This window comes from Carassius gibelio, chromosome A12, assembly GCF_023724105.1.
Source record: "Carassius gibelio isolate Cgi1373 ecotype wild population from Czech Republic chromosome A12, carGib1.2-hapl.c, whole genome shotgun sequence".
Taxonomy (NCBI): domain Eukaryota; kingdom Metazoa; phylum Chordata; class Actinopteri; order Cypriniformes; family Cyprinidae; genus Carassius; species Carassius gibelio.
Window position 1 is genome coordinate 18,638,301 of NC_068382.1, and position 26,541 is coordinate 18,664,841.

Below are 26,541 nucleotides of genomic sequence, written 5' to 3' on the forward strand. Positions count from 1 at the left end.
TGATACAGTACAGACCGAAAGTTTGGACACACTTTCTCATTCAAAGAGTTTTCTTTATTTTCATTACTATGAAAATTGTAGAGTCACACTGAAGGCATCAAGGGCTATTTGACCAAGAAGGAGAGTGATGGGGTGCTGCGCCAGATGACCTGGCCTCCACAGTCACCGGACCTGAACCCAATCCAGATGGTTTAGGGGTGAGCTGGACCGCACACAGAAGGCAAAAGGTTCAACAAGTGCTAAGCATCTCTCGGGGAACTCCTTCAAGACTGTTGGGAGACCATTTCAGGTGACTACCTCTTGAAGCTCATCAAGAGAATGCCAAGAGTGTGCAAAGCAGTAATCACAGCAAAAGGTGCAGGCTACTTTGAAGAACCAGAATATTACATATTTTCAGTTGTTTCACACTTTTTTTGTTATGTATATAATTCCATATATAATTCCACATGTGTTAATTCATAGTTTTGATGCCTTCAGTGTGAATCTACAATTTTCATAGTCATGAAAATAAAGAAAACACTTTGAATGAGAAGGTGGGTCCAAACTTTTGGTCTGTACTGTATATCTCTCAAAAGTGGTTCCATTGTTGTCAGCATTAAAGGGTTAGTTCACCCGAGAATGAAAATTCATCTTCTGCTCACCATTGAAGTATCCTCAGGTGTTTGTGACTTTGTCCTTGCTCTTCCAAGCCTTGCAATGGGGGTAAGCCGGTGTTTGTTGTCAATATTTCAGAAGACTTGAAAGACAGTTCCCTCATATGGCTCCGGGGGGTGAATAAAGGCCCCCTGTAGCGAATCCATGCATTTTTGTAAGATAAATATCCAGATTTCATAATAAACACTTTTTTTCTAATTCCTGCTGACTGTTGGGAACCGGAAGACATGAGGGTAAATGTCATTGTTGTCTTACAAAAATACATGGATTTGCTACACATGGATTCTTTCCAAAAATCAGTACTGCGTGGGCATCTTGGCAGCTCTCACTCCCGGATAATCGAAAAAGGGGCAAAGAGGTGGGAGCTGGTTGCTGAAACCTTCCTGACCAGCGCGACGGCGGTCACTCAAGTGTCTACGCCTTTAATTATGCTGTACTTTAAGACTTAATATAATTTAAACAGATGAGTTCTAAAGAAAAAATACAGCCCCCTCACAGTTGACATGAAGGGGAAAATTAGCTATATAGACCAAAATAATTTTTTTGAACCAAGCTGTAAACATTTTTTATTTGTTGCTGTAAAGTTGGGCATTTTAACCTGTGCAGTCTAAGGGACTGACTCCCTTTTGCAGCCAGCAATTAGTGGCCAGTTGACAAATTACAGTTTAAGTCACTTCCTTGTTGGCTTCACACGAGGTTGTTGTTTAGATATAACATTCTAAAGTCTTTTAAAATGTAACAATTTTAGCCAATTTCTCAAAGGCTCTGTATTTGCTCCTGGAGATAAAAATAAAAGGTACAAAAATCTCTATCCTATCTGCAAATCTTACAGTAGAAAAATACTAAAGTGGAAAAAATATGTCATTATAAACATGCAACAAAAAATACACAGGAATTGCTATTATTTTTATATGCATTTTTATAACGGTCTATAGCAGTGTGCACAACCATAAGTATCGTGAAACTTTTGGAGGGAAAATTGCATATAAATATCCAAATGGGTGACCTTTTGTTCCTTAGGAATTTACCAGTGATTCCAATAAAGGAATTGCAGGAATGTTGATTAAAAATGCTATACTATGACGTTTGAACAACTTGTATGCGTATTGCTTTACATACCGAGTCATCAACATTGTAAGAGACACGTGGGGGGGCCGGCACTATCCTCTTCATTCATTTTCATAATGGAGGACATGACAAAACTACAAGCACTGGTAAGTTGCCCTGTCCCACTTTTTATGCTCTGTTCATCAGTTATTTATTAAAACTCAAAGGGGTTGTTCTTTAAAGACTTAATATAAGATTGAATCATAATATGGTAGTTCAATTGTTGTGATGAAAACTTTTTTTACGATCATAATTGGTTTCTATTCTCTCACCAAAAACCAAAATGTTGGCTGATGTTGAGTCAGAGATGTTATTAATTAACAGGTTATTAAATAACAATCCACGCTTTTGGCCAGTAAACAGTCATTTTCGAAGAACTAGTTTTAGTTTGGCTTGAAGAAAACACGTGTTGTCTGATCAAAATTTTGAGCAGGATCTGTTAAGTGTGCTGTCGAATTCTGTGTTTTTCTTCCCAGTATGTTGGTCTTAGCCAAGCATGTGAATGTCCTCCCTTTCAAACAATTCATTTCAAACAGTTAAAGTGCTTTGAATAAAACGTTTAATTCTATTCATGTTTAGTTGACCCAAAAACGATCCCCCTCCTCTATGCTGAAAACAGAATGGTTTTTCGAAGGAAATTTTCGGGTGTTATCAAAGCTATACCCCATTTAGTTTCATTGTCTGGATTTATTTTTTGTTTCGTTTCACAGATTCTGGAATAGCATAAGTGTGACTAATAATGAAGTTAAGAGATTGAAGTGCCGTCATGATTTGGGTGTTTGGGTGTTGGCCACAGAAACCCAACTGCCATCCGCCATCAAATGTAGTTTCTTGTTATTACAGTATTTTCTCTAAGAAGCAGAAAGATATTAAAGCATGAGTCTTTGATTGTGTTTTTTTTTTTTTTTTTTGCCTTGTTTATCTTTACAGCATAAAGATATATAGGAATGAAAGATTAGACATCTTTCTCTTGTTAGCAGTTACGAGACATGTCAGGACATGCCCACTAGATGCTAATAATGCTCAACAGAATAGCATTATTGTGTTTACATTCACAAAATGGATGCTCTAAAGTGAAGTATAAATAAAAGATGAGTAGGATAATATGACTGCTTGGTAGAACGATTTGCAATCCAGTTTGCACAGTTCAGCCTTTTAGTTGTGTGTTGCACATTGTGGTCAATAAGAACTTAGAAAACGTTCCTTTCCCTGCCGCATGATGTTCCATTATGTTTAGAATATGGTCTATCCTGAGTAACTAGGTAATGTGTTATCCCTTGATAACAAATGGTAAAAGCTATACACATGCTCATCCGAGTAACATGATATCACGGACATTCAAACGCAGCTGCTGCCATTTTGCTATGAATTTTTTGTACGCTGTAATGGATTATAAGAGAACTAACAAACTGGTAATTGCCTTAATCATTTTTGTGGTGAAATGTTGTGTAATAAGTGATTTGACTGCACCTTTTTCACTTAAATGTGTCTATTTTGAATTAGCTGTTTGCTCTCGCTCGCATCGGGGTCCGTATGATTCTGAGAGATGAACCAGCTGGATATACATTATCCCTTCATCTTATCCCTTTTGTAGCTGGAGGCCTTGATCTTTATTTTGAGAATGTGGTTGTCTTAGCTAGGCTAGACTATATGTTAAAAAAAAAAGAGATATGAAGTTTGAAGGATCTGTGTGAAGTTCGATCATATATGTGCCTGCTTGTCTGTAACTGGGTTTTTTTTTATTTGAGGCTGATACATCACACCATGCATAGAAAAAAAGTAATTCCGTGTATACGTTTAACTGCAGTGGTAAGGGAAGCTTTCTCTCCCTCTCTTCTTTAACCTCAATCGAACATATTATATAATTACAATAAACTTGGGGTTCAAGCATGTAGCGCTGAAACCTTATTGTAACTTAAGATTTTCAAAGATCAGCATTCTGACTTAAAATGTATCAGACAGAATATGATGGAAGCGATTGACATCCTGGCAAAATGTAAAAACATACTTTTGCAAAATAGTCCTAGTCTTTTCTCCCAATCGGAAACAAACCAGTGCAGAAAAATTCTCCGGAGTGTGAATATTAATAATTATTTAAAAAACAAAAAATATTTGAATTTTTGCCTCACTATTGCAAAAGGACACCAACACATTTAAAAGAAGTGGGGTCTAGAACTGCTTTAACTTTTCAACAGAATGAAATGCACCAATTGCAATTTTCTTGGCCAATTCCGATTTCTTTTCTTTTTTTTAAGTGTGGCTTGCCAATACAGACTTTTGCAGATTTAAATTTTCTCTCTAAATCGATAATTGACAGCATATACAAACAAAAATCAACGCAAATTTTAATGCCCAAAAATAATTTACACGAAAGAAATTAAACATTGCAATTCCCCCAATCTGGACTAAGTTACAGGTGTTCCCTCAATTAAAAACGTTCAAAATAAAGTGATCTTGTGACTGGAAAGAGGTAGAAATATTTAAGTTAAAATGAGTTGTGTATTTAAAAAAACATGTCATTTCCCACTATGTTTGGTAATTTTTCCCCCCTAACCTTATTAAATGTGTAATCTTTCACATCAAATTCTTATATCGTTTCAATTAATTCAGTTCGAATAATAAGAATTACAGTCAGGATCAATAAACCCCATCTTTCCACTACAGAGTGTAATGGGGCTGATGAGATGTGCGGATAAATATGCAAGCTTTTATTACACAGAGACGTGGTCATAACAGACATGGGTCAAACACTGAAAAAAAAAAAACAGGTAAATAGAGCAAGACAAAGAATATACCTAGGGCAAGCATGGGTCTTCGATGAACGAACAATATCCAGAGGGCTAAGCAAGAGGCGTAATCCGGTATCCAGAGCAAAAGGGTCAAAACATAAGTAACAGGGTAAGGCAAGAAAAAAAAGAGGCTAAACTAGAAACTAAGATAAGAATATGAAAATCATAAACTGAAACAAGACTATGAAAACCATAAAGGGAGGGGAATTTGTGCAGAACAATATTCTAATTCACAGTTAGACACTTAGAAAGGGATCTGTGTTATATAGTGAATGTGTGATGGGTTACTGCTGTGTGCAATCAGTGCCTTCAGCTGTATGTGTGTAATTATTGCAATGGATGATGGGAACTGTAGTCCGGGGTGACGTGCAACAGTTAGGTGGTGCAAGAGTCCATGTAGCGAGCGGGTGACCTGTGGTGGTAAATGAATGGAAGTTCATAGTCCAGATCATGATACAGAGGAAACAAGCTGCATCTGGTTTGATGAAGCTGAGGTACTGTTGTTACTATGTAAGTACATGTAACACTATTAATGCTCAGCACATTAGCATTATTGTGCTAACAGTCTAATAATGGATTCTCTAAAGTGAAGTATTAGTTTTGAATTTAAATACTTCAAGCACTGCCCTGGATGTAAAATTATGCATAATTTACTGTTATTACTATGACAATTACATGTAACATCTAACGAGGATATGACTGCTTACATTTCTGCTAATCCTGAAATACATTGCTCAGAGTACATTTTGCTGCACTTTCAGATGATTCTTCCATAAGAAGGGGAAAAAAAAAAGTGTAAAAATGTTGTGAGGTCAAAACATTTTGTTGGGCAAAGAACCGTGCAAAAATAAGCCTTTATTTATTGATAATCTGCCCCTGTAATTATATTTGTGCAAAGGAACAAAACATGGAGAAAGTTTAGCAGAACTGTGTTGCATATTTCCAATTAGTTTGTAAAATAAAATAATCAAATCTTTTGTAACATTACAAATGTTTGTTTTCCTTTTTGAGCAATTACATTTTTTGCTTAAGAAAAGTATTAATTGCTTTCCTAATAAAAAAAACAACAACAATACAAGTATAAAGGAGATTTTTTTGTGTGTATTAATATTATATTACATTTTACTAATAATAATATTAACACAATGATTCCAGTGGTATGTATGTTTAAAGTGTGTTGTATTTCTGTTTACAGATGCTGATTCTTTGCCTGCCTCTTTGCTGTAATGCAGAACAAAATGGTAATTTAACATTTTATAAATATATTGGCCTATGCAATGGATATAGATAACATTTTAAGTTATTTGGCCATTTTGCTCAGTTTTATGTAATAAATAAATAAAAAATATATAATAAAATAAAAACCCAATACAATTTGTGTTTCCTTGCAGCTTACATTCTTAGAAAAAGGTAAAAACAAAACTAAAAATGGGGCACTTAGCCCACAAATTACTCACCATCAAATCATCCTAGGTATATATGACTTTATTCTTTCAGACAAATCCCGTCGGAGTTATATTAAAACTACCTAGGTTGACTTGAGGGTGAGTAATTTATGGGTTAATTTTCACTTTTGGTTGAACTAACCCTTTAAGAAAACCACTGCACTAGTGTACCCTGGGAGTATCCTTTCAAAAGGTACTAATATATACTTTTAAATGACTAATGTTTATCATTTATAGGTAGAAAGATTTTTTTTACCTTGTGGGCAGGAAGGTTTTAGTTGTGTTGCTAAGACTTTTGCATCATTTGTGCTGCAGATATGAATATTTCCTTCATCGTGTGGCTATTGTGTGGTGTTTTTCTTCTGGAGAATGATAAAGCTGGGGCCAGAACACTCTTAAACCTTATAGCAATGTGTTAAAAATCACTCTGGCTACCTTAGTCAGTAGACACCTTGTACCTGGGTGTTCCTCACTCACACAGTATTCCCTAACATTGTAGCAGTGAGTTTTGCACTGGCAGCTCACATTTTCTGTGACTGAGATAACCAACTTTAATTAAGTAGCTGTATGGTTTTCCACTTAAAGGCCATATCTGCATTACAATTGTGGTTAATTTTCTTTGTTGTTCAATTGTATTAGTTAACTCTCAAATTCTGTTTTGTTTTTGTAGGAAAGTGCAACTTTACAGTGGCAATGGTGCATACTGCGGCAAAAGTCACTTGCTTCAAGATAATGGATGGACATGTCCCAGTTTGCATGTCTGGTGGTCAAACATCCCAATCATGTGACATTGCGTACAAAGACGGGACGATGTGTATAAAGTGGCCAGCAGACATCGAGCTCACATGTGTGAAGGATTCTGATGAAATGCAAAAGCTCAATATTGGTAATAAGCGTCAAAAACTTTTTCAGCACTGGAAATACAAATCTTTGATTTTTGATTTATATATAAAAATATCTGTTTCTGTTACAGAAGAAAACAAGTGTGCCCTTGACCAAGAATGTGAGTCAAAAGCAGTCATTTTTTTATTTAGTTATAGTGTATTTCATCATGAAGCAGGTATTTATTGAATGTTTATAATTCTTTTAAGCAATCAGTTGCAATGGAGAGTACAAATCTGGTAAGTTATTTAATAAAAGTTTTCTAAGCTCATGTTTTGTGTTGTTGTATGAAAACAAATTCATGACTGCACCCTGAAGTCAAATGATGTTTTTTCAGCCTGATGTTTTTTTTTCTTCTCCAGAGCCCATAAATTCTGCATCAGCCCTGTCATTGAGTAAGAATGCAAAACAATTAGCTGCAACATATTTGCATCAATCATAAAATAATTGCACATGTACATGTACTTTATGTAAACTATTGATCCTTTTGTTTTTGCAGGCTTTCTTCTAATTACAACTGTTACAACTGTCCACTGGGTGTCACTATGACACTACTAATACCGTATAGTTCTGCGACACATAACTTAAAATAATAATAATAATAATAATGATGTTTTTTCTTATTTATAAAAAACATCATCAACAACAAAAAAACTGCTATACTAACTTCAGTACTCAACATTTTCACTTCATATATATGTACAGTCATGGCCAGAAGTTTTGTCAGTGACATAAATTTTATGTTTTGCAAAGTTTGCTGCTTAAGCTGTTGTGTTCATTCACATTGTTTCTAAATTATTGTGTAGAGTGATTAGATGCATTTTAAATAATTTCTAAAAGCTTCATTGGCCAAAAAAATGTACTTTTCACACAAAAAAAAAAAAAAAAAAAAAAAAAAAACAGATTTCACTTTTTTTTTTTGATCCTGACACAAAATGACCAGCTAACATTAATTGACTAATCATATCAGCAGCCCGTCTGAACGTGTGAATGAGTACTAGTCAGAAGAAATCACTATCATACTAATTAGATTGTATGATCATTGCATTCTTGTTAGCAGTGGTTACCTCCAAAGAAACGTGCAGCCATCATCACTTTGCATCAAAATGGCTTCACATGCAAGGAAATTGCATAAAGAATATTGCACCTGAAAGAACCATTTACTGGATTATCAAGAACTTCAAGGAGAGAGGTTAGACTGCAATTAAGAAGACCTCAAGATGTCCCAGAGTGTCCAGCAAGCGCCAGGACCATCTCCTCCTTGTGAGTCAGCTACAGAATCTTTTCACCAGCAGTGCAGAGCTTGCTCAGGAATGGCAGCAGGTTGGTGTGAGAGCATCTGCACACACAGTGGGGAAAAACTTTTGGACAGTGGCCTGGTGTCAAGAAGGGCAGCAAAGAAGCCACCTCTCTCCAAGAATAAATCAAGGACAGACTAAAATTCTGCAGGAAGCGCAAGTATTGGACCGCGGAAGACTGGTGCATAGTTATTTTGCTGTTTGGGACATCTGGAAAAAGATTGTTCGGAGAAGAAAAGGTGAATGCCCCCATGTGACGTGCCAACAATGAAGCATCCTGAGACCATCCATGTGTGGGGTTTCTTTTCAACCAAGGGAGTGGGCTCTCTCATAATTTTGCCCCAAAACACTGCCAGGAATAAAGAATGGTATCAAAATGACCTGCAAGAGTGACTTCTTCCAACGATCCATGAGCAATTTGGTGATGATCCGTGAATTTTCCAGCATGATGGAACACCATGCCACAAAGCAAGAGTGATAAAGAAGTGTCGAAGTTCATTACATTGAAATTTTGGATCTGTGGCCACACAACTCAAAGATCTCAATTCCATGGAGAACTTTTCAGGTTATACGCTGAGGAGCTGAGAACGTGTCCAGGCAACACCGAATGATTCAAGGTTGTGGCATGGTGGCACGGGGACATAACGTCTCCGTTTCCTCCATCAGGGAATGAGGGTTACATACGTAACCGAGACGTTCCCTATCTGCCGGTCACTACGAGATGTCGATCGACATATGGCGTCCATGGAAAATGCCAAAACCTGAACACCATCACAACCCTGTGGCACTGCAATTGTCAACAAGCCGTGGCAGTCACAAAAGCCATGCTAAGGTCGTAACCTTCCCAAAGCCCCAGACCAAATTAACTGACTTTGGTACTGAAGGGGACCAAAAGGGTGAGTATATCGCTGCTGGAAAAAAACAAAGCTACTGTTCCTTCCACAAAAAGATTTTGGAAGGGATTTCAAGCTTCAGTGAAAGATTGCTTCAAATCTCTCCAATTTTTTCTGACCCGGGGGTCTGCTGGTGAGGAAATCAAGAATCCAGTTACAGCATGAAGAATTCAGGCCGAGGTCTATAAATTTAGAAGCCAGCTTGATGGGGACTGTAGTATTGAAAGCTGACCTAAAGTCGATAAATAACAGCCTTACATAGTTCCTGTTATTGCTGTCAATGTGTGTGAGAGAAGAGTGGAGGATGTGAGAGATGGCATCATCAGTGGATCTGTTGGGGCGACAGGCAAACTGAAGAGGGTCCAAAGTATCCAGGATGGAGGAGCAGATTAAATTTTTAACCAGTCCCTCGAAGACCATCATGACTATTTTATGTGAGGGCAACTGGACGATAGTCATTCAAACAAGAGGGTTTATTGTTCTTAGGCACAGGAATGATGACAGATTTTTTGAAGGATGTGGGAACCACTGAGGTAGCAAGAGACTAATTAAAAATAGATGTAAACAAACCAGCGAGCTGATTAGTGCAGGACCGCAGAACACGGCCAGAAATCCCATCAGATCCGGCTTTCCTGATGTTCACTCGCTTTAGGGCCCTCCGAACCTCGTCCTCAGACACTGTGATCACATGATCATCGCTGCTTTGACTGCCGCTTCCTGACATGCTGATCAGCAGACTCGTGCTGCTTAGATTGTTTTCAAAGTGGCCGTAGAAAGTGTTAAGCTCATAAGCCAGCGACGGATCTGCTCTCACCTCTACAGAGAAGTTGTTTCCTTAGGCACAGATGGTCCTTAGTCCCTGCCACATGCGTCGAAAATGTGACTCTATGCATTACCTGTATCTGTGTTTGGTGGCTCTTGTGGTGTGTCGGAGAGCATAGCTCAATGTTTTCTACTCACTCATGTTTCCCGACAGATGACCGGCGTTGTAAGCAGCAGAACATTTGTTTATTGCTGCATGGATTGTTCGGTCCACCCAAGGTTTCTGATTTGAGAAGGTCCTTATAGTTATTGTTTCAGTTGCTTGCTCGGCTAGCATGTTAACAAAGCTTAATGCTACATCCGTGAACTCGCTGACATCAGATAGTGAGCGATCTTCGTAGGCATTCTTAAACTGAGTGTAGCAATGATCCAGTGTATTCAGTCCTCTGGTTGGACAGGATACATGTTGATAAAAATTAGGCATAACCTGCCGGAGGTTGGCTTTGTTAAAGTCCACAGCGATGATAATAGCAGTGTCAGGATGTTTGTTGATATTGCTGCTGAGCACATCGTGAAGGTCAGACAAAGCCAAGCCGGTGTCAGCTTGTGGTGGGATGTAAACAGCAGTAAAGATGGTGGATGAAAACTACCAGCAACTAATGGATAAATGTTCCAGATGATGCGAGCAGGAGTGCGACAGGGTGGAGATATTTCTGGGGTCACACCATTTCTTGTTAATCATGAAACACACTCCTCCACCTTTGGATTTACCAGCCTCGGCTGTCCTGTCCATCCATAAAACAGATTTCAGACGGAATAACAGCAGTTTCTGGGACCGAGGATGTGAGCCATGTTTCAGACAAACAAAGAATGTTACAGTCCCTAATGTCCCGTTGGAAACTTATCCTGGCTCTAAGATCGTCCATCTTATTCTCCAGAGACTGGACATTGGCAAGCAGAATGCTCAATAGTGGAGGACTGTGAGTTCTTTTTCACAATCAAAAGAGTTACTTCATAAGTGATCAGTGCAGAGGTTAAGTGTGTAAAAATAGAAAGAAAAAGTAGGTTAAAAACACAATCTACATAGAGCGACCTGGACGGCGAACGGACTCGGCGGCGTCATCTTGAAAACTCAGATGGCGGTCTTGGACCACTAAAGCAGACATCACCTTCTTGAGGGACTGCGCTGTGAATTTTGTCACCCATAAGATGTCACCCATGCAGGGCAGAGGCAGCATGGCCCTCAGCACATTAAGCCGACAGCTTACAGGCTTTAGACGGGAGATACAGACTATTCCTCCAAGTGGCAGCATTTTGCAGGCACAAGTGCACCGCAACCGCTCTCTCCACCTGGGGAATATCCACATACCCCCTTCCTGCTCAACCATCGACTGTGGTGAGGATGGAAGAGGGAGATGAGTGGCTTCTGGCCATAAAGGGGGCCATCCATGACTTCGTCACCTCTTCATGCACCTCTGGGAAGAAAGAAACCATAGCAGAATGAAGTTGGGAGCCAAGCTCTGCACCAAGAAATGAATCACCCAGCCGTGAGCACGGCAAGCACGGCTTACAGCTCTGGGTCAGATTTGGCAGTAGCGACAACACCTGAGGGGGGGCAGCCCCGCCAAATCCTCATCCTCAGAGGCCGATAGCTCATTCCCCAATGCTGCAATCGACACCTGATCTTCGGGCAGTGCACTGAAAGACACAAAGGGACTACTGCGAGATGGCCCAGCAGAATCAATCGACAGCCGCAGGAGAAATGCCCTGCAGGAGGACTGAGAGGTCCTTGGGGCGTGGCCTGGCGGAGATGCTCATAGTCACCCTCAGATCTCCAAGAGTGGCAGCCGGTGGACCCCTGTTCAAGCAAGGGAAACTGGGACGCAGTTGCAACCTCATGCAACAACAGATGCATGAATCATCCACAAGCACCGCTTCAGTGTGTTGGATGCCCAGACACTGAAGACAACTCTCGCGACTGTCAACCGCAGACAGGAAACGATCACATCCAGAAGGACACGGCCGAAATGGCATCTTGAAAAAGACTCTAATTGTCTGTGATTTTAGGAAAAACTGCTCTTTCAGCTGAAGTGCCTGGGGAATCACTGCTGCAGGGACACCACTACTGCACCAACCAGGAACAGCTCTTCACGAACATAAAGACGACTGGCTTTGCAGCGAATATATAACAGACTACTCGGATCCGAAGCAAAAATCTGAAGAGTGGATTGCAACTGTCGCCTATTTATACCCACTGTTGGGAACGTTACTTTAAAAAAGTAATTAGTTATAGTTACTCACTACTTGTTCCAAAAAGTAACCGAGTTAGTAACTGAATTACTCTATAATAAAAGTAACTCGTTACCAGGGAAAGTAACTATTTGCGTTACTGTAAAAAAAAAAAAAAAAAAAAGTTGCTATATGTCAAAGTTTTTTTTTTTTTTTAGCAGTTTTTACAAGTCAGTTGAAATGAGTAGAACAGACAGGTTTTCGTACATTACTTTCGATATTTATTGCACGTCAAAAGACAGCAAGAGTTTTATCCTGCACTTCAAGTATTATCTTTGTAAGAAAAGTGTTTTGGGCCACTAGCTTTGTAGATGTGTGTGTCACACATTACATACACACATTACATGCACGTTCTTGCCTTTAACCACAATGAATTTGAAGTAGTGCTTATATCTTCACCTTGAAAATGGCAACTTTTCATCGGATTGCTCCTGACTCGCCATCTCTGCTGCTGCTGCGAATCTCTGTGTAGCTGTTGCATGTGTGTGTGTTTGGCGCGTGTGCCGGCATGTGTGTAAAAACACTGGCTCTGATTGGCTACCATGAAACACATGACTCTGCCTTAGCCAATCATAATTGCTTATCTCGTTTTTAACCCACCTCCACACTCGCTGTGTGAGCCAGGGGTGCGTTCGGATTACATAGTTTATTAAATCTATGCATAGTAACGCACCGCATTTAACTTTCAGTAATGGTAACGGCGTTGTAACGACGGGAAAAGTAATTAGTTAGATTACCCCGTTACTGAAAAAATAACGTCGTTACCTAACGCCGTTCTTTTAAACGCCATTATTCCAAACACTGTTTATACCCATATGTACAAATTGTGATCAAGTCTGAGAATTATAAGAATTATAACTGAGAGGTTATAAAGAACAAGGGTCAACACTGTAAATATTGACTCATTATATATTTTTTGCCACTAAAAGCTTTTAAAACTTTAAAACAATCTACAATTACTAAAGCAGCAAACTTTGCAAAACACAAAATGAATATCACTTTTAAGTGTGTACGTATATAGAGAGAAAGAAAGAGAGAGAAAGAGAGCGTGCAAGAGAGAGATATGGTGGACATCATCAAAAAAGAGATGTTGTTGCAAAGGGAATGTTAAGTTAATGTAAAGTTCATTAAAAAATAATGTGCATAGGTAAAAAATTTATAACAAATAGTACAATATTCCATCTAAAAAAAATAAGGAAAAGAAAGAAATGTGCATTTTGATTTCATGGTGACTTTTAAGCCACATGGCTAGTCTGGCAAAAGCAAGGGAAGTCAGTAATGACACAAACACATGGGCAGTTGAGTTAACGTCCTGCTTGTTTTGGTCATTGCAATAAGTGTTACGTTTCCATCGGTGGTGCTATTGAGAATGAATTTTAATTCAGTAACAAAGCAACAACTGCCCTACTCACATGCAAGTTGTACAGTTCCACAGTCCATATTTGAAACCTTTAGTCCCTCATGGTCTGTTTTCCCAGAATGCCCTGTAGCAGCTCTAATCTCTTGGGTTCCGAGTGTGTTTACTCTGAGTTAATGAATGAGCTAGTGTTGGAGTGAAAGTAGTTGAGTAAATGCTAATCGCATCGCTTTCCCCCCAAATAAAGCCTCCAGTTTGGCCCTTTCCTGTTTCCTCTTATTCCCCTTTAATTAAATCACCAGTAATTATGCTTTTAAAAGCTACTCAGAGACAAATCACAGTTTAGGAATGAAATGCTCAACTAGTGCTGCCGGAAAAATACAAGAGGGGTGGTTTAGTGTGCGAGGAGGGTAAAGCCAATGCTGAGGTGTCAAGTGATGTCAATTGAGTAAACACACACAAATGGTACGAGTGAAGGAATCAGGAGTGAGCGAGAGAGACAGGAGGGGCCGTCCTTACTTGCTCTTCTAAGTGGGAGTAAGAGGAGGTCCAGAGGGAGGAGACAAACAGGGAGAGCAGGATTGAGAAAGAGAGTGAGGAAAAGAATTGGCGCAATCTGGGACCATGCTGTCAAGCAGCTCTCTGATCTGGATTGGGGCGCTGCTTCTGGGGCTTAAGGCTTCGCTGACCAGGGCATCTGATTTTCAGCACCATGCTTATGAGGAGATGGTGAGGGCTCTTTTTGCCGTCCAAAGCGATTGCCCCTACATCACTCGCATCTACAGCATCGGTCACAGCATAGAGGGACGGCACCTATATGTCCTAGAGTTCAGTGATAATCCTGGCATCCATGAAGCATGTGAGTATTTTCTTTACTCTTGGGACCAAGCCATTAAATTCCTCATGCATATAGCTCAAGCAAACCCAGGCATGTTTGAAAAATGTTCCTCCTGAAGGTGTAGGGCTGCCAGAGCTGATTGGGTATGATTCCATTATTTGGGCTGTTTTTTGTAAACAACATTTAACAGAATTGTTGAAATAAAGCTTTGGCTGGTTATTCACTGGGTTGTCTGGCCAGTCAATGTTGGCCGTTAACTTGATTTATCTTGTTGCTCCTCAAACACTCACATACGGTAAATTGCAGCTAGGAATGGACAGTAATGGGCTTAAGGGGGAGTACATGCCTGGAGATGTGGTGAGTGTTATATGTAACCGTTGCTGGCAGGAGCTAACATCAGTCTTATCATTGATCTAAAGCAAGAACTTTCCCACAGGATAGAAAAATCCGTGGACACTTCTGCTTCTCAGATGATTCTATTGCAAACAGGACCTCATTAATCTTGCACGTGTCTCTTCTAGATTTCCAGAAGAAAAATCTCTCTCAAACTGTTTTCATATTCACCAACGTTTGGAATCAAAAGTTAGAAATCTCAACATAACCATTTCCTCATAAAATTATCGAAGAAACCAGATTTATTTAGGCTATGCTATCCACATTCATTTTGTATGTCAACAGTTGTCTTTATTTTCATGAAAGATATCTCAAAACTCCAGTATATCTTACGAGATGCAAAAAAGCAACTGCTGCAGTAAAATCTTCCTTTTTTTTTCAGTCTGTAGATCTTGTTTCTTTGTTCACTCAAATTCAAAACACATTCCACTCTCAGCTACTGGAAGTAGTTAAGATCCATCAACAAAAGAATTAATAAATCAACTTACGAAAGCAAATGAATCTTTACCATCAGATGTAAAGATCTGCTTCTCTTGGCAACATGCTTATAAAGGTAAAACCTCTGAGAGAATTGCAGGATGTATACATGTTCCTGATAGAGTACAAAAACAGGAACCGGTACAGCAGAGAAGACAAAGTTGTTGTGACCTTTTAGATTCCAAATAGTGCTTGCACTTCATGTGTTAATGTCGAGGTCACTCGTTTACTGACTCTTTGAGCAGAGGCACAGCATTTATAATTGAATTACTTGATGATTAATGGGAAGACGGTGATGAGTCTGTCTGCACACCGTGGCTAATTAGATCTACAATCTCGCCGTCACTCACTTCCGCATCAAAAAAGAACAAACTGAAATCTGCTGGTACTTGTTAGAAGAGATAATTGTGAATAATGAGCTGACAACTGGCTGTGAGACAGGAATTTCGATGAGAGTGGCCTGCTGTGCTGTTAAACACTAAGAAAGCTTTATGAATTATGAATTTGAATTCATTCATATTTGAGACTAGCATGTATGGTGTCATCTTACTCAAACACATGCCACTGATGCACAATGTAGAACTATTTCATTTGTTTTAAAGGGATAGATCATCTAAAAAATATATATTTGTTTCTTCTTTATGGAATGTAATGCATAAATTGTAAGAACTACTTTTATGGTGCTTTCTGGAGACCATATCTCCATTTGCACTAATTGTATAAAAAGATTACAGCTTCTCCTGTTGGGATGAACTGAGAAGTTATGACAAACTCTATTTAAATATTTAGTAGTCAATACTTGTATTCATTTTAGTGCAATTTATGTGGTTGCATCTTCTGAACTGCTTTATTTGCATGCATAGATCTTGTTTGCTTGTATATTATTCACGGATGTGACCCTATGACATCATGACTTCCTGACTGGTGGTCACCTGACTTGTGTTTTTCAGTGGAGCCCGAGTTCAAGTATGTAGGGAACATGCATGGGAATGAGGTGCTCGGCAGGGAGCTGCTCATCTACTTAGCCCAGTTCTTGTGTGAAGAATACCGGGCAGGAAATGAGCGAATCACGCACCTCATCCACGACACACGGATCCACATCCTTCCTTCGATGAACCCAGATGGATATGAGGTTGCAGCCAGTCAGGTATACAGCCCTTAGTTATTAATCTACAATCTATAACAAGTGTACTAATACACCACAGCTCTAAATGCATGACCAACTGTGCGAACGCGACCATGCATATGTATAAACGTATTTATTCAGTGTAGCAGCTGTGGCGTGGGAGTGTTGTAAGTCTCTATTGGCCCCCAGTTTGTTATGAAGGAATCAGCCATATCCCAATGTGCATTGCTGGCTTTCTTTTGAGACTAATTACACCATAAGAGCTCACAAAAAATAACATCCAGATATAAAACAATGCACATAAAAATACACAGTATTTTTTTCTTGAACAAAGCATCCTACTGTACAACGTTCACACATCTAGAATGCAAATTTACAGTAACACAGACTCCTCCTTGATCTTTGAGACTAATTATATGTCCAGCAGTAAATTGTGGCTGAATCTGGCCACACACACCCATTTTCAAGTGTCTCATTGGACCAGACATGAACTAGCTAAGAAAACCACCTCAATTCAGACAGGATTTATTTAACATGCCCTAACTTGCTTACGCAGTAAACATATAAGTATATGTTTACATTTATATTGAAGTTTCACACCTGATATACTGAGAATGTTAAAAGTTGATATCCTTCCCCAAAGGTTACTTAAACGATGGGAAATTATTTGCTCTCCTCTCTCTGATTTACAGGGTCCAGAGTTCAACGGATACTTAGTTGGACGTGGAAACTCAAAGGAAGTGGACCTGAACCGCAACTTCCCAGATCTGAATGCTCTCATGTACTACTATGAGAAGCACAACGGCCAAAACCACCACCTGCCACTACCAGACAACTGGGAACTACAGGTGGGCATCAAGTGTCACATACACTACTATAGGAGAGGATACACTGTCTGTTCAGAATGAAATGAGTGAGAGGGATCAGCCAAGCAATTAGTTATGCAACTTGTGTAGTGACTAGTGTTTACTATGTTTATGTTTAGACAATATGATACACTTTGCAAGGGTTATGACAACACAGAATGTTTGTATATAAAAGGTCATATGCTAACCATTTACATGTGGGGTCAGAATTGTTGTTCAAAGAAGGCTGTGAAAATAAACCTGCATTATTAGTAATGCTTTTGATCTTTTATTTGTAAAAAATCCTAACTTTTCAGTGAACTAAAACAATTGAAAATGGAGGGAAATCTCAGTGTGAAATAAATGTTTTTCTCAAATAACCATTGGACATAATTATTGGTACCCCAATAAATTCTTATGAGTAAAATATCACCAGGGTGATAATGAACATGAAATTATCCAGCCATGGCTTCCTGTTTCAATTGAGTATATATATATATATATATATATATATATATATATATATATATATATATAGGAGGGTAACTCTAGAGGGCAAAAGAGTGTAGCTCTTTTCCTAATGTCACTTTTTTAATTTGTGAAGCTCAGTAATCTTTTGCTGCACATTACAAATATATTCTTTGGTTTTAATCAGTGTGATGGATGATTAAGGCAATTTGGCATTTGTTTTCCCTCCTACGGTGCCCGGGTGATGACATGGTCGGTTCAGTTAGTTTTTTCGTGGCCACGACAAAATAACTGTGGGAACGTGATAATATGTTGTGGCCACGAGATACTTATTTGTGGGAACATCTTATTAACTCATGGGAACATCATATTATGTCTTGGCCACGAGATCATTTTGTCGAGTTAACAAAATGTGTTGAAAAATATGTTGTTCCTTCAACATAGCATCTCGAACCCATGACATAAGGATGTTGTTACCTCAACAAAATTATCTCATGGCCACAACATAATATGACGCTCCCATGAGTTAGTATGACATTCCCACAAATTAATATCTCGTGGCCACGACAAAACTAAGTGAACCAACCATGTCATCTCATGGGCACCGTAGGAGGGAAACCAAAGGCCAAATTGCCTTAATCATCCATCACACTGATTAAAACCAAAGAATATATTTCTGATGTGCAGCAAAAGATAACTGAGCTTCACAAATTAGAAAGTGACTTTAATATATATATATATATATATATATATATATATATATATATATATATATATATATACAGAGAGAGAGGGAGAGAGAGAGAGAGAGAGAGAGAAATTTTATGTAATTAAACAATTTCCAGACTTTTGAAGCGCGTCAGAATAATATCATTTAAACAGCTCTTTCCAGGAACAGCTCTTTATTTTCCTCAGTCTAAAATGAGAACTCCAGCTTTGGAGAAGTATGTGTCTGCTGGCAACCAGACATCCCTCAGGACAACAAAAGAAGAACTGCAGTCAGAGGAGTATGACACGTTCCAATAATTTCTCTGAGTCAAGAGCTGTCACTATCACATCAAACCCTGCTTGTGACCCTCTAACCCCAGCGTTGGCTTCACACTGCTCAGATCCAAGCAGGGCGAAAAACATCTGTGTGAGTTCACAGCATGAAACCTGCCTCTTCAATGACAGCTGAGGTCAAAAGGACCCTTGGATCTTTGTATATTCTATAGATCCATGCATAATAAATACAGCGTCTCCTCAAAACAGAGCATGGACGGGTCAATACCCAGCAGCCATCTCCAAGGAGCCAGCCAGACTGATCACACTTAATACAACAGGGCCAGGTGGAGGTTTATTTTACCTTTACGTCTTGTGGGACACTTTACCACATGTCAGATTTCTCAGATAACAGAGCTGGAAGAATATTCCAGAAAGGCTGTAGGAATGCTGTCGGAGTGTCATGGTACAAAAACTTAAAACAAAGCCTGAAATAATGCACAAAGCATGCATGTTTTCTCATCTGAAACATTTTCCCCATGTACTTGGTTCTTGCAGGTTGAGCCAGAGACTTTAGCGGTCATAAAATGGATGCAGAATTACAACTTTGTTCTGTCGGCTAACCTCCACGGTGGAGCTGTAGTTGCCAACTACCCCTTTGATAGGTCTCGTGAGCCGCGAATAAGAGGCAAAACTACATACTCGGCTAGTCCTGATGATAAAATATTCAGAAAGGTATGCAGTTTTTTTTTTTATTGTAATGTTATGTGTATCGGTTTCTACTTTTCTCAAAAGTTTCATGTCCAGAAGCAATTAGCAAAAGTATGCCATTTTTCTTTATTTCCCTAAAAATGTGTAATTACTGTGATTCTTAAACAATATCAAACCATTACAGAGACAGCACAGACTCAACCAAAGGTGCAGTTTTTGGGGCGAGGCTTATTTGTTAGTTTGACCAATGGCAGAAGTAGGGAGTGATTGTGAAACCCGTTTAAAATCGTTATTCATTATTTTGCAGTTTCGTTCTGTGATGCTTGCTCCAAAAAGAAAAGAAAAAAGATTTGTTTAAGATGTCTTAATTTGAAATGTGTCCAAAATCCCTGTAATACCATCCCAATGAGATTAATTTAGACAGCACAGCACAGTAATTGCACAGAAATCACACACTAATAAGGAATTTACAGATTTTTGTGTTTGTGCATTGTGTGTGTGTGTGTGTGTAGTTGGCAAAGACGTACTCCTATGCCCACAGCTGGATGCATAAGGGCTGGAATTGCGGTGATTACTTTGATGAAGGAATCACAAATGGAGCCAGCTGGTACTCTCTGTCTAAGGGTGGGTTAAATTTTACATACTACAGCTCTCATTCAATTACTTCAACAAGGCTTGTGGTTTTGTCTAATCAAGAAGCCTTGTAATTTAGTTGAAATTTTGGAATTACAAGCCCTTTTATTTTAAAAGAAACACGACTGTTTTCTATTTAAGAGATTTTAGAGATTAGTCAGAAATTAACTTCTTGGGGAAATATTTAAACTGATTTTAAAATTAATTTTATATTTCATTTGAGGTCAAATTACAAAACTTAAATGAAATGTAAAACTTTGGCATGTTCAGAATAAAAAAAATACAGCAGAAAATGGTCAAGCATGTGAATGAAATTCTTGTTCATATTTAGTTTTTCATGAGTGAAGGTTTATATATATGAATTTAAAAATTTTCTAATATATAAAATAAGTGAATATTGCCATTTTTAACCCCAACCCTGCTTCATTTTTGACCCTTGCCAACACTGTGTTGTATGTAATACATTTTTAATGTGTGATTTAAGAAGAATTATTGCTCCATGTCTCTTAAGGGATGCAGGACTTCAACTACCTCCATACGAACTGCTTTGAGATTACTCTGGAGCTCAGCTGTGATAAGTTTCCTCCAGCGTCAGCTCTAGCCAGTGAGTGGCTTGCCAACAGAGAGGCTCTGGTGTCCTACATGGAGCAAGTGAGGAACTCCTCTTCTCACATTTGACGTTTGACTGCCTTAGTCTCAGCTCTCTGTAATGAAACAAGTAGAAGTTCAAACTCACCTTTCTGCATTCAAAACATGTAGCAAATTGAGAGAGAGCTTTGCATTCAAAAGCAAGAAAAAGAGGCCAGTATTCTAGCAAACACAGGTAAGAAGGACAAATTGGTTCTCCATGGCACTAACAGGAAATGAAATTGTACATAGATACTTATAATGTGAAATTAGATATGGAGTTTTGGGATCTCATTGTGAGTTCAAGAAGCACAACACTGTTCCCCATCACATTTAAAGTATTGAATGGAATTGGTTTGCCACTTTGAGTGCAGTGCCTTACTGTAAACAAAAGCTTAAATTTACATATATCTTAAATTTACATGTCTCCTGTCCTCCAGGTGCACCATGGGATTAAAGGCATGGTCTATGATGAGAACCACAACCCAATTAGCAATGCCGTGATCTCTGTGGCAGGCATAAACCATGATATCACCAGCGGTGAGCATTTTTCTACATTTAAAAAGCTGATTTTTAGTAAGTGCATGCTTAAGTACTTCATTTAATCTGCTGCTGTTTCAGGAACGGATGGAGACTATTTCCGTCTGCTATTGCCGGGTACCTACACAGTGAAGGCTTCTGCACTAGGATACCAATCCTTTACCAGCACGGTAACAGTGGGACCGGCTGAAGCTGTACAGGTGATAAACAACATCCCAAATACACTATTAATTAGTGACTTTTTTCAATAATAGTCTAACTTTTTTTGTTGTTCTTCTTCTTTCCAGTTGCATTTCTATTTAAAAGTTCAACCAAAAAGGACAAACTTGCACGTAAAATTTTATCCCAACAAGAAAGGTGCATCAACGGCTAAAATTCCTCCGACCAACCTTGGCCCAAGATAAAGAGCAAGAACTCTTCCCTCAACATAGACAAAACAAGTCTTTGCTTTTTAAACTGAAGAACAGCAAAGGGAAACATGGACTCTCACTGTGAAGAACCTCATTTTACTATATCATGTAGATTCTTTGTTGTTTGTATAAATGCATAAACGTGTGTTTTTCATTGGGAAATCCATATTTTGATCTCATGTTCTTGTGGTGCTTAAATACATATGTATGTCTTTTAACAACTTGGAGTATAAAGAAAACGGAAAAAGTAATGTACTGTATAAAAATAAAAATAAAAAGATATTCCTCTGTCTATGAAATGAGAAATTGATCATAGATTAATGTTTACTGGGAATTATGTCTGAATATGATAAGAGATCAATCAGTATAAGATTATCTCGTGAATAATAATAAAGTAAAAATGTTATCATTTGAAAGATAGTAAGATTGGTCTTTTTAATCGATTCTTTGGACAATTGTTGTTTTTAGGAATATGAACACGTTGATGTGTAATGGAATGAGCATGTGTGAATTTTGTAAAACTATTGAAATTTTCTGGAAAGTATACTGTGTACACGGTGATAATTATTTTATCGCATGGATATATTTTATTATGATTTTTAAATGTCAAAATGTGATGTTTGATTAAACAAGGCATATTTTGGTTTGCAATTTGCATGCAAAGTAAAGATTTACTGAAATGATTGGTGGACATCCTAAACTCTAATTTAAATTGAATACCATAAATCAGTTTGCTGAAATTAAAACAGGAGTAGTATGTAAGGTTGTATAGATAGTCAGCTGCTAACTTGAGGATATCCCTGTGTAAAAATCACATAAAGGACTATGTAAAGTGCTGATGTGGCAGACAGACAGATAGATCTTGACATCTGATTATTTATGTCTATTCAAAAAATGACAAAAATTGCAAGTCTAGACTCCTCTCAATTATGTTTGTAGAGAAGCTTGCATAAAGTGTTTTTAAATCAGCAACCATTTGTGTTTTCCAATTAATATATTCAGTGCATATTTAAGAAGGAATCTCTCCTTAAATAGAGAAAAAAGAAAAGAAAAGAAAGATTCTTAATAAATTCTCATCTGTTGGCATACTCATGCTTATTGAAGTGAAAAGAACACTAGGGGTCAGTGCTGTAGTGGTACAGTCAGGCCACTCTTTTGCTCTGCTCAAAAGTGCCGAGTATAGCAGAAAACAGAAACAAAAAGCAGCATGAAATCCATTAGAGCCAAAATTCCCTTTGATATGTCCTACTCCAACTTTTTGTTACAATAGGAAAAGCATCAAAATAAAGAAACTGTGCCAGCCTAAAAAGTTCTTATAAAATCTGGAGCCTAAAAAAAAAAAGTATACAAAAACGATATATTTTTTTAAATACCAGAAAATGAATTAAATATAGTATTCAGTATGATCTTCTTGAATAGTATTAGAACATCCAAAGACAGACTAAATATACAGATGCATCTCAATAAATTAGAATGTCATGGAAAAGTTAATTTCAGTAATTCAACTCAAATTGTGAAACTCATGTATTAAATAAATTCAGTGCACACAGCCTGAAGTAGTCTGTGACTGAAGTCTTTGGGTCTTTTATTTGTGATGATTTTGGCTCACATTTAACAAAAACTCACCAATTCACCATCCCAACAAATTAGAATATGGTTACATGCCAATCAGCTAATCAACTCAAAACACCAGCAAAGTTTTCTTGAGCCTTCAAAATGGTGTCTCAGTTTGGTTCACTACACAGTCATGGAGAAGACTGCTGATTTGCCAGTTGTCCAGAAGACAATCATTAAGGAGGGTGAGCCACAAACATTCATTGCCAAAGAAGCTGGCTGTTCACAGAGTGCTGTATCCAAGCATGTTAACAGAAAGTTGAGTAGAAGCAAAAAGTGTGAAGAAAAAAAAATGCACAACCAACTGAGAGAACCGCAGCCTTATGAGGGTTGTCAAGCAAAATCGTTTCAAGAATTTGAGTGAACTTCACAAGGAATGGACTGAGGCTGTGGTCAAAGCACACAGATGTGTCAAGGAATTTGGCTATGTATTCCCCTTGTTAAGCCACTCCTGAACCACAGACAACTTCAGGGGCGTCTTACCTGGGCTAAGGAGAAGAAGAACTGGACTGCTGCCCAGTGGTCCAAAGTCCTCTTTTCAGATGAGAGCAAGTTTTGTATTTCATTTGGAAACCAAGGTCCTAGAGTCTGGAGGAATGGTGGAGAAGCTCCTAGCCCAAGTAGCTTGAAGTGCAGGGTTAAGTTTCCACAGTCTGTGATGATTTGGGGTGCAATGTCATCTGCTGTTGTTGGTTATTTGTGTTTTTTGGAAACCAAAGTCACTGCACCCGTTTACCAAGAAATCTTGGAGCACTTCATGCTTCCTTCTGCTGACCAGCTTTTTGAAGATGCTGATTTCATTTTCCAGGAGGATTTGGCACCTGCTCACACTGCCAAAAGTGCCAAAAGTTGGTTAAATGACCATGGTGTTGGTGTGCTTGACTGGCCAGCAAACTCACCAGGCTTGAACCCCTTAGAGAATGTATGGGCTAATGTCAAGAGGAAGATGAGAAACAAGAGACCAAACAATGCAGATGAGCTGAAGGCCACTTTTAAAGAAACCTGGGCTTCTATACCACCTCAGCAGTGCCAAAAACTGATCACCCCCATGCCACGCCGAATTGAGGCAGTACCGTAATTAAAGCAAAAGGAGCCCCTACCAAATACATGTACAGTAAATTAACATACTTTCCAGAAGGCCAACGATTCACTAAAAATTCACTTTTTTTTATTGGTCTTATGAAGTATTCTAATTTGCTAGAGAATTTGTGGGTTTTGTTAAATGTGAGCTAAAATCATCACAATTAAAAGAACCAAAGACTTAAACTACTTCAGTCTGTGTGCACTGAATTTATTCAATATACAAGTTTCACAGTAATTCAGTGTTGAATTAATGAAATAAATTAACTTTTACACGACATTCTAATTTATTGAGATGCACTGATCAATCCATGTTTTCAATTATGCAGTGAATACATTTCTTTTAAGATGGAAATATTTACAGAAAGTAAACAATGCTTATATTTTCCTGTGATCTTCCTGGATCTTCCACAAACAGAATAACAATGCCCTCTGAATAACAGGAAAAGTGGAAAATGTACTCCAGGAATGTTGCCCACGAGGACTAGAAGCCTCTGCAGCTGGAAAATATGAGCCATAATTAATCTCTCATAAATAAGAATAATGATGTTTAGAGAGTTGTGCTGCCAATGAAAGTGAAAATGAGGGAAATTTTGTGTAAAAAGTGTGCCAAGAAAAATTATGCTTCATACCAACCATTAGTGGTTTGCTTTAAATTAGAAGATCAACGTTCTGTCATTTTACAGCCATGAATAAACTGTCCGAACAGTCATAAAATTAAGTGACAAGATTTCATTGTAAATGAGAATGCTTTAGTGACACCAAGTTCATGAATAGATCAACAAAGAATGAATGGCAACAGAAAGCTCAAGCTCACATGGTCTTTCTCAATGAAAATGTCACAGTAGGAGAGGACAACAGAAGCTTTTCTTGCTTCCAAGATATGACAGATCTGGCATTTTCTCAGAAGCCATGGGCATGTTGTGTCAGAGCGGCTTACAACACAGAGCTGAATGCAACAATGAAACCCACACAGCAGCTGTTATTATCTGCCCTCACTCTAGTCTAGTGGATGCCCACTCGGCTTCAGCTTTGTAACCGAATTTATAAGTCAATCTGAGTCAAGTGATCACAGTCAGGTGACAGTAATTGGTAATGACTGGATTGTGCGCAGAATAATGGGTGTGTTATTTACAGGTCAAGATCTGACGAAACAATTCTGCACTACCTTACAAACAAGGGCCTCACAGACTGCTTCCTTTCATTGTTTCTGTATATAAGGAAGTCATGGCTAGAATGCAGACACAGCAAAAAAATAACCTTACTTCTGACAGCACTTAAAACATTATGTTCCCTTATAACAATAATATTGACACTGAGTCTACACAAAGCAATAAAGCTGTCCTTTCCACCAACTATCACCAAATGCAGAATATCTCAGTCAGAGAGAGCCTTGAAACCATAATCAGACAGTTTTAACCTCTGCATCTGAACTTAAACCATATAATGGTGTTTCCTTAACTTTGAGTACTTTTACATGCCAAGGACTGATTTTATTAAAACTGGTAAAACATTTTTCTTTTTGTTATATCATGTTCATATGAAACATTTTATTGCTACTTTTTGCATGCTTTTTTTGTCACACACACACACACACACGCCCCCAGACAGACTGCCCACACAAAAAATAAAATATACATAAACCATTTCATTATTTTGTGGAAACATTTTTCCCCAAACAAAAGTAATTTCCAATGCAACAAACAATTTTGCCCTATTCAAAGTTTTTCAATTTAATAAAAGTATTTAGTACCTTTGCTGTAATTTTGTTGAATTATGCAAAGTGTTTTAATTGTTTTTATTTATTGAAATGTTTCTTTTAAAAATATGCTAAAATGTAATTTACTTGTACACAATAAATAATTCGAGATATGGTAGATATAGCAAATGTTCCTACAACTTCGTACAAAATTTACAGAATTCCCCTGCGTGTCCACAAAAGTTAGTGGACAAATTCTCACTGTGAAAAGTTAATTTAGTTAATTTCTTCAACATGCCTTGAACAATTCTCTTTTAAGTCAACATGCCATGAGTTCCCAGAGATGAACAAACACTCGTTATCTTTTGTTAAAAAGTTTAGTTAAATTTAAAAGCTTTTGCAACCTATCTATACTATTCAATTCACACAACAAGATGACATACCGTTTTCACTTCAGGTTGCCTTTATATGACGCAGTCAGTGGAATAAAATATCAACAACGTTATCTATTTTTGCAGATTGTACTAGACTGTGATTTCAATAGATTATTTCCCTCGTGTTTTATCTTTAGTAGGAATTTCCTTCAGGCACGTTAAAGGCCGCCCTGCGTTTGTGCTTGGTGT

General features: G+C 38.1%; 1 protein-coding gene and 1 long non-coding RNA gene across 3 annotated transcripts; one reads left to right on the top strand and one right to left on the bottom strand.

Moving 5' to 3' along the window:
• Window positions 1–7,007: 7,007 nt before the first annotated feature.
• LOC128025383 (uncharacterized) lies at window positions 7,008–26,529 on the bottom strand. 2 transcript variants are annotated; one of them, XR_008186136.1, is made up of 3 exons: window positions 26,362–26,528; window positions 20,480–20,652; window positions 7,008–7,262 (listed from the first exon to the last, which is right to left on the bottom strand). It is a non-coding gene; the product is annotated as an uncharacterized LOC128025383 (long non-coding RNA). The 2 variants fall into 2 exon arrangements; XR_008186135.1 differs by lacking the exon at window positions 7,008–7,262 and having other exon boundaries at window positions 20,399–20,652; window positions 26,362–26,529.
• On the top strand, window positions 12,672–22,208 carry LOC128025382 (carboxypeptidase N catalytic chain-like). Its single transcript, XM_052611703.1, has 9 exons — window positions 12,672–14,335; window positions 16,135–16,331; window positions 17,003–17,158; window positions 19,163–19,339; window positions 19,828–19,939; window positions 20,460–20,599; window positions 21,016–21,115; window positions 21,197–21,315; window positions 21,403–22,208. The coding sequence occupies exons 1-9, from the start codon at window positions 14,101–14,103 to the stop codon at window positions 21,517–21,519; spliced, it is 1,353 nt and encodes a 450-aa protein (XP_052467663.1). The 5' UTR covers window positions 12,672–14,100; the 3' UTR covers window positions 21,520–22,208.
• Window positions 26,530–26,541: the final 12 nt, after the last annotated feature.

Coding starts and splice junctions, on each gene's coding strand:
- LOC128025382 (XM_052611703.1), top strand. CDS start 14,101: ATGCTGTCAAGCAGCTCTCTGATCTGGATTGGGGCGCTGCTTCTGGGG. Junction 14,336..16,134: donor TCCTGGCATCCATGAAGCAT/GTGAGTATTTTC, acceptor TGTGTTTTTCAG/TGGAGCCCGAGTTCAAGTAT. Junction 20,600..21,015: donor TGGTGTCCTACATGGAGCAA/GTGAGGAACTCC, acceptor CCTGTCCTCCAG/GTGCACCATGGGATTAAAGG.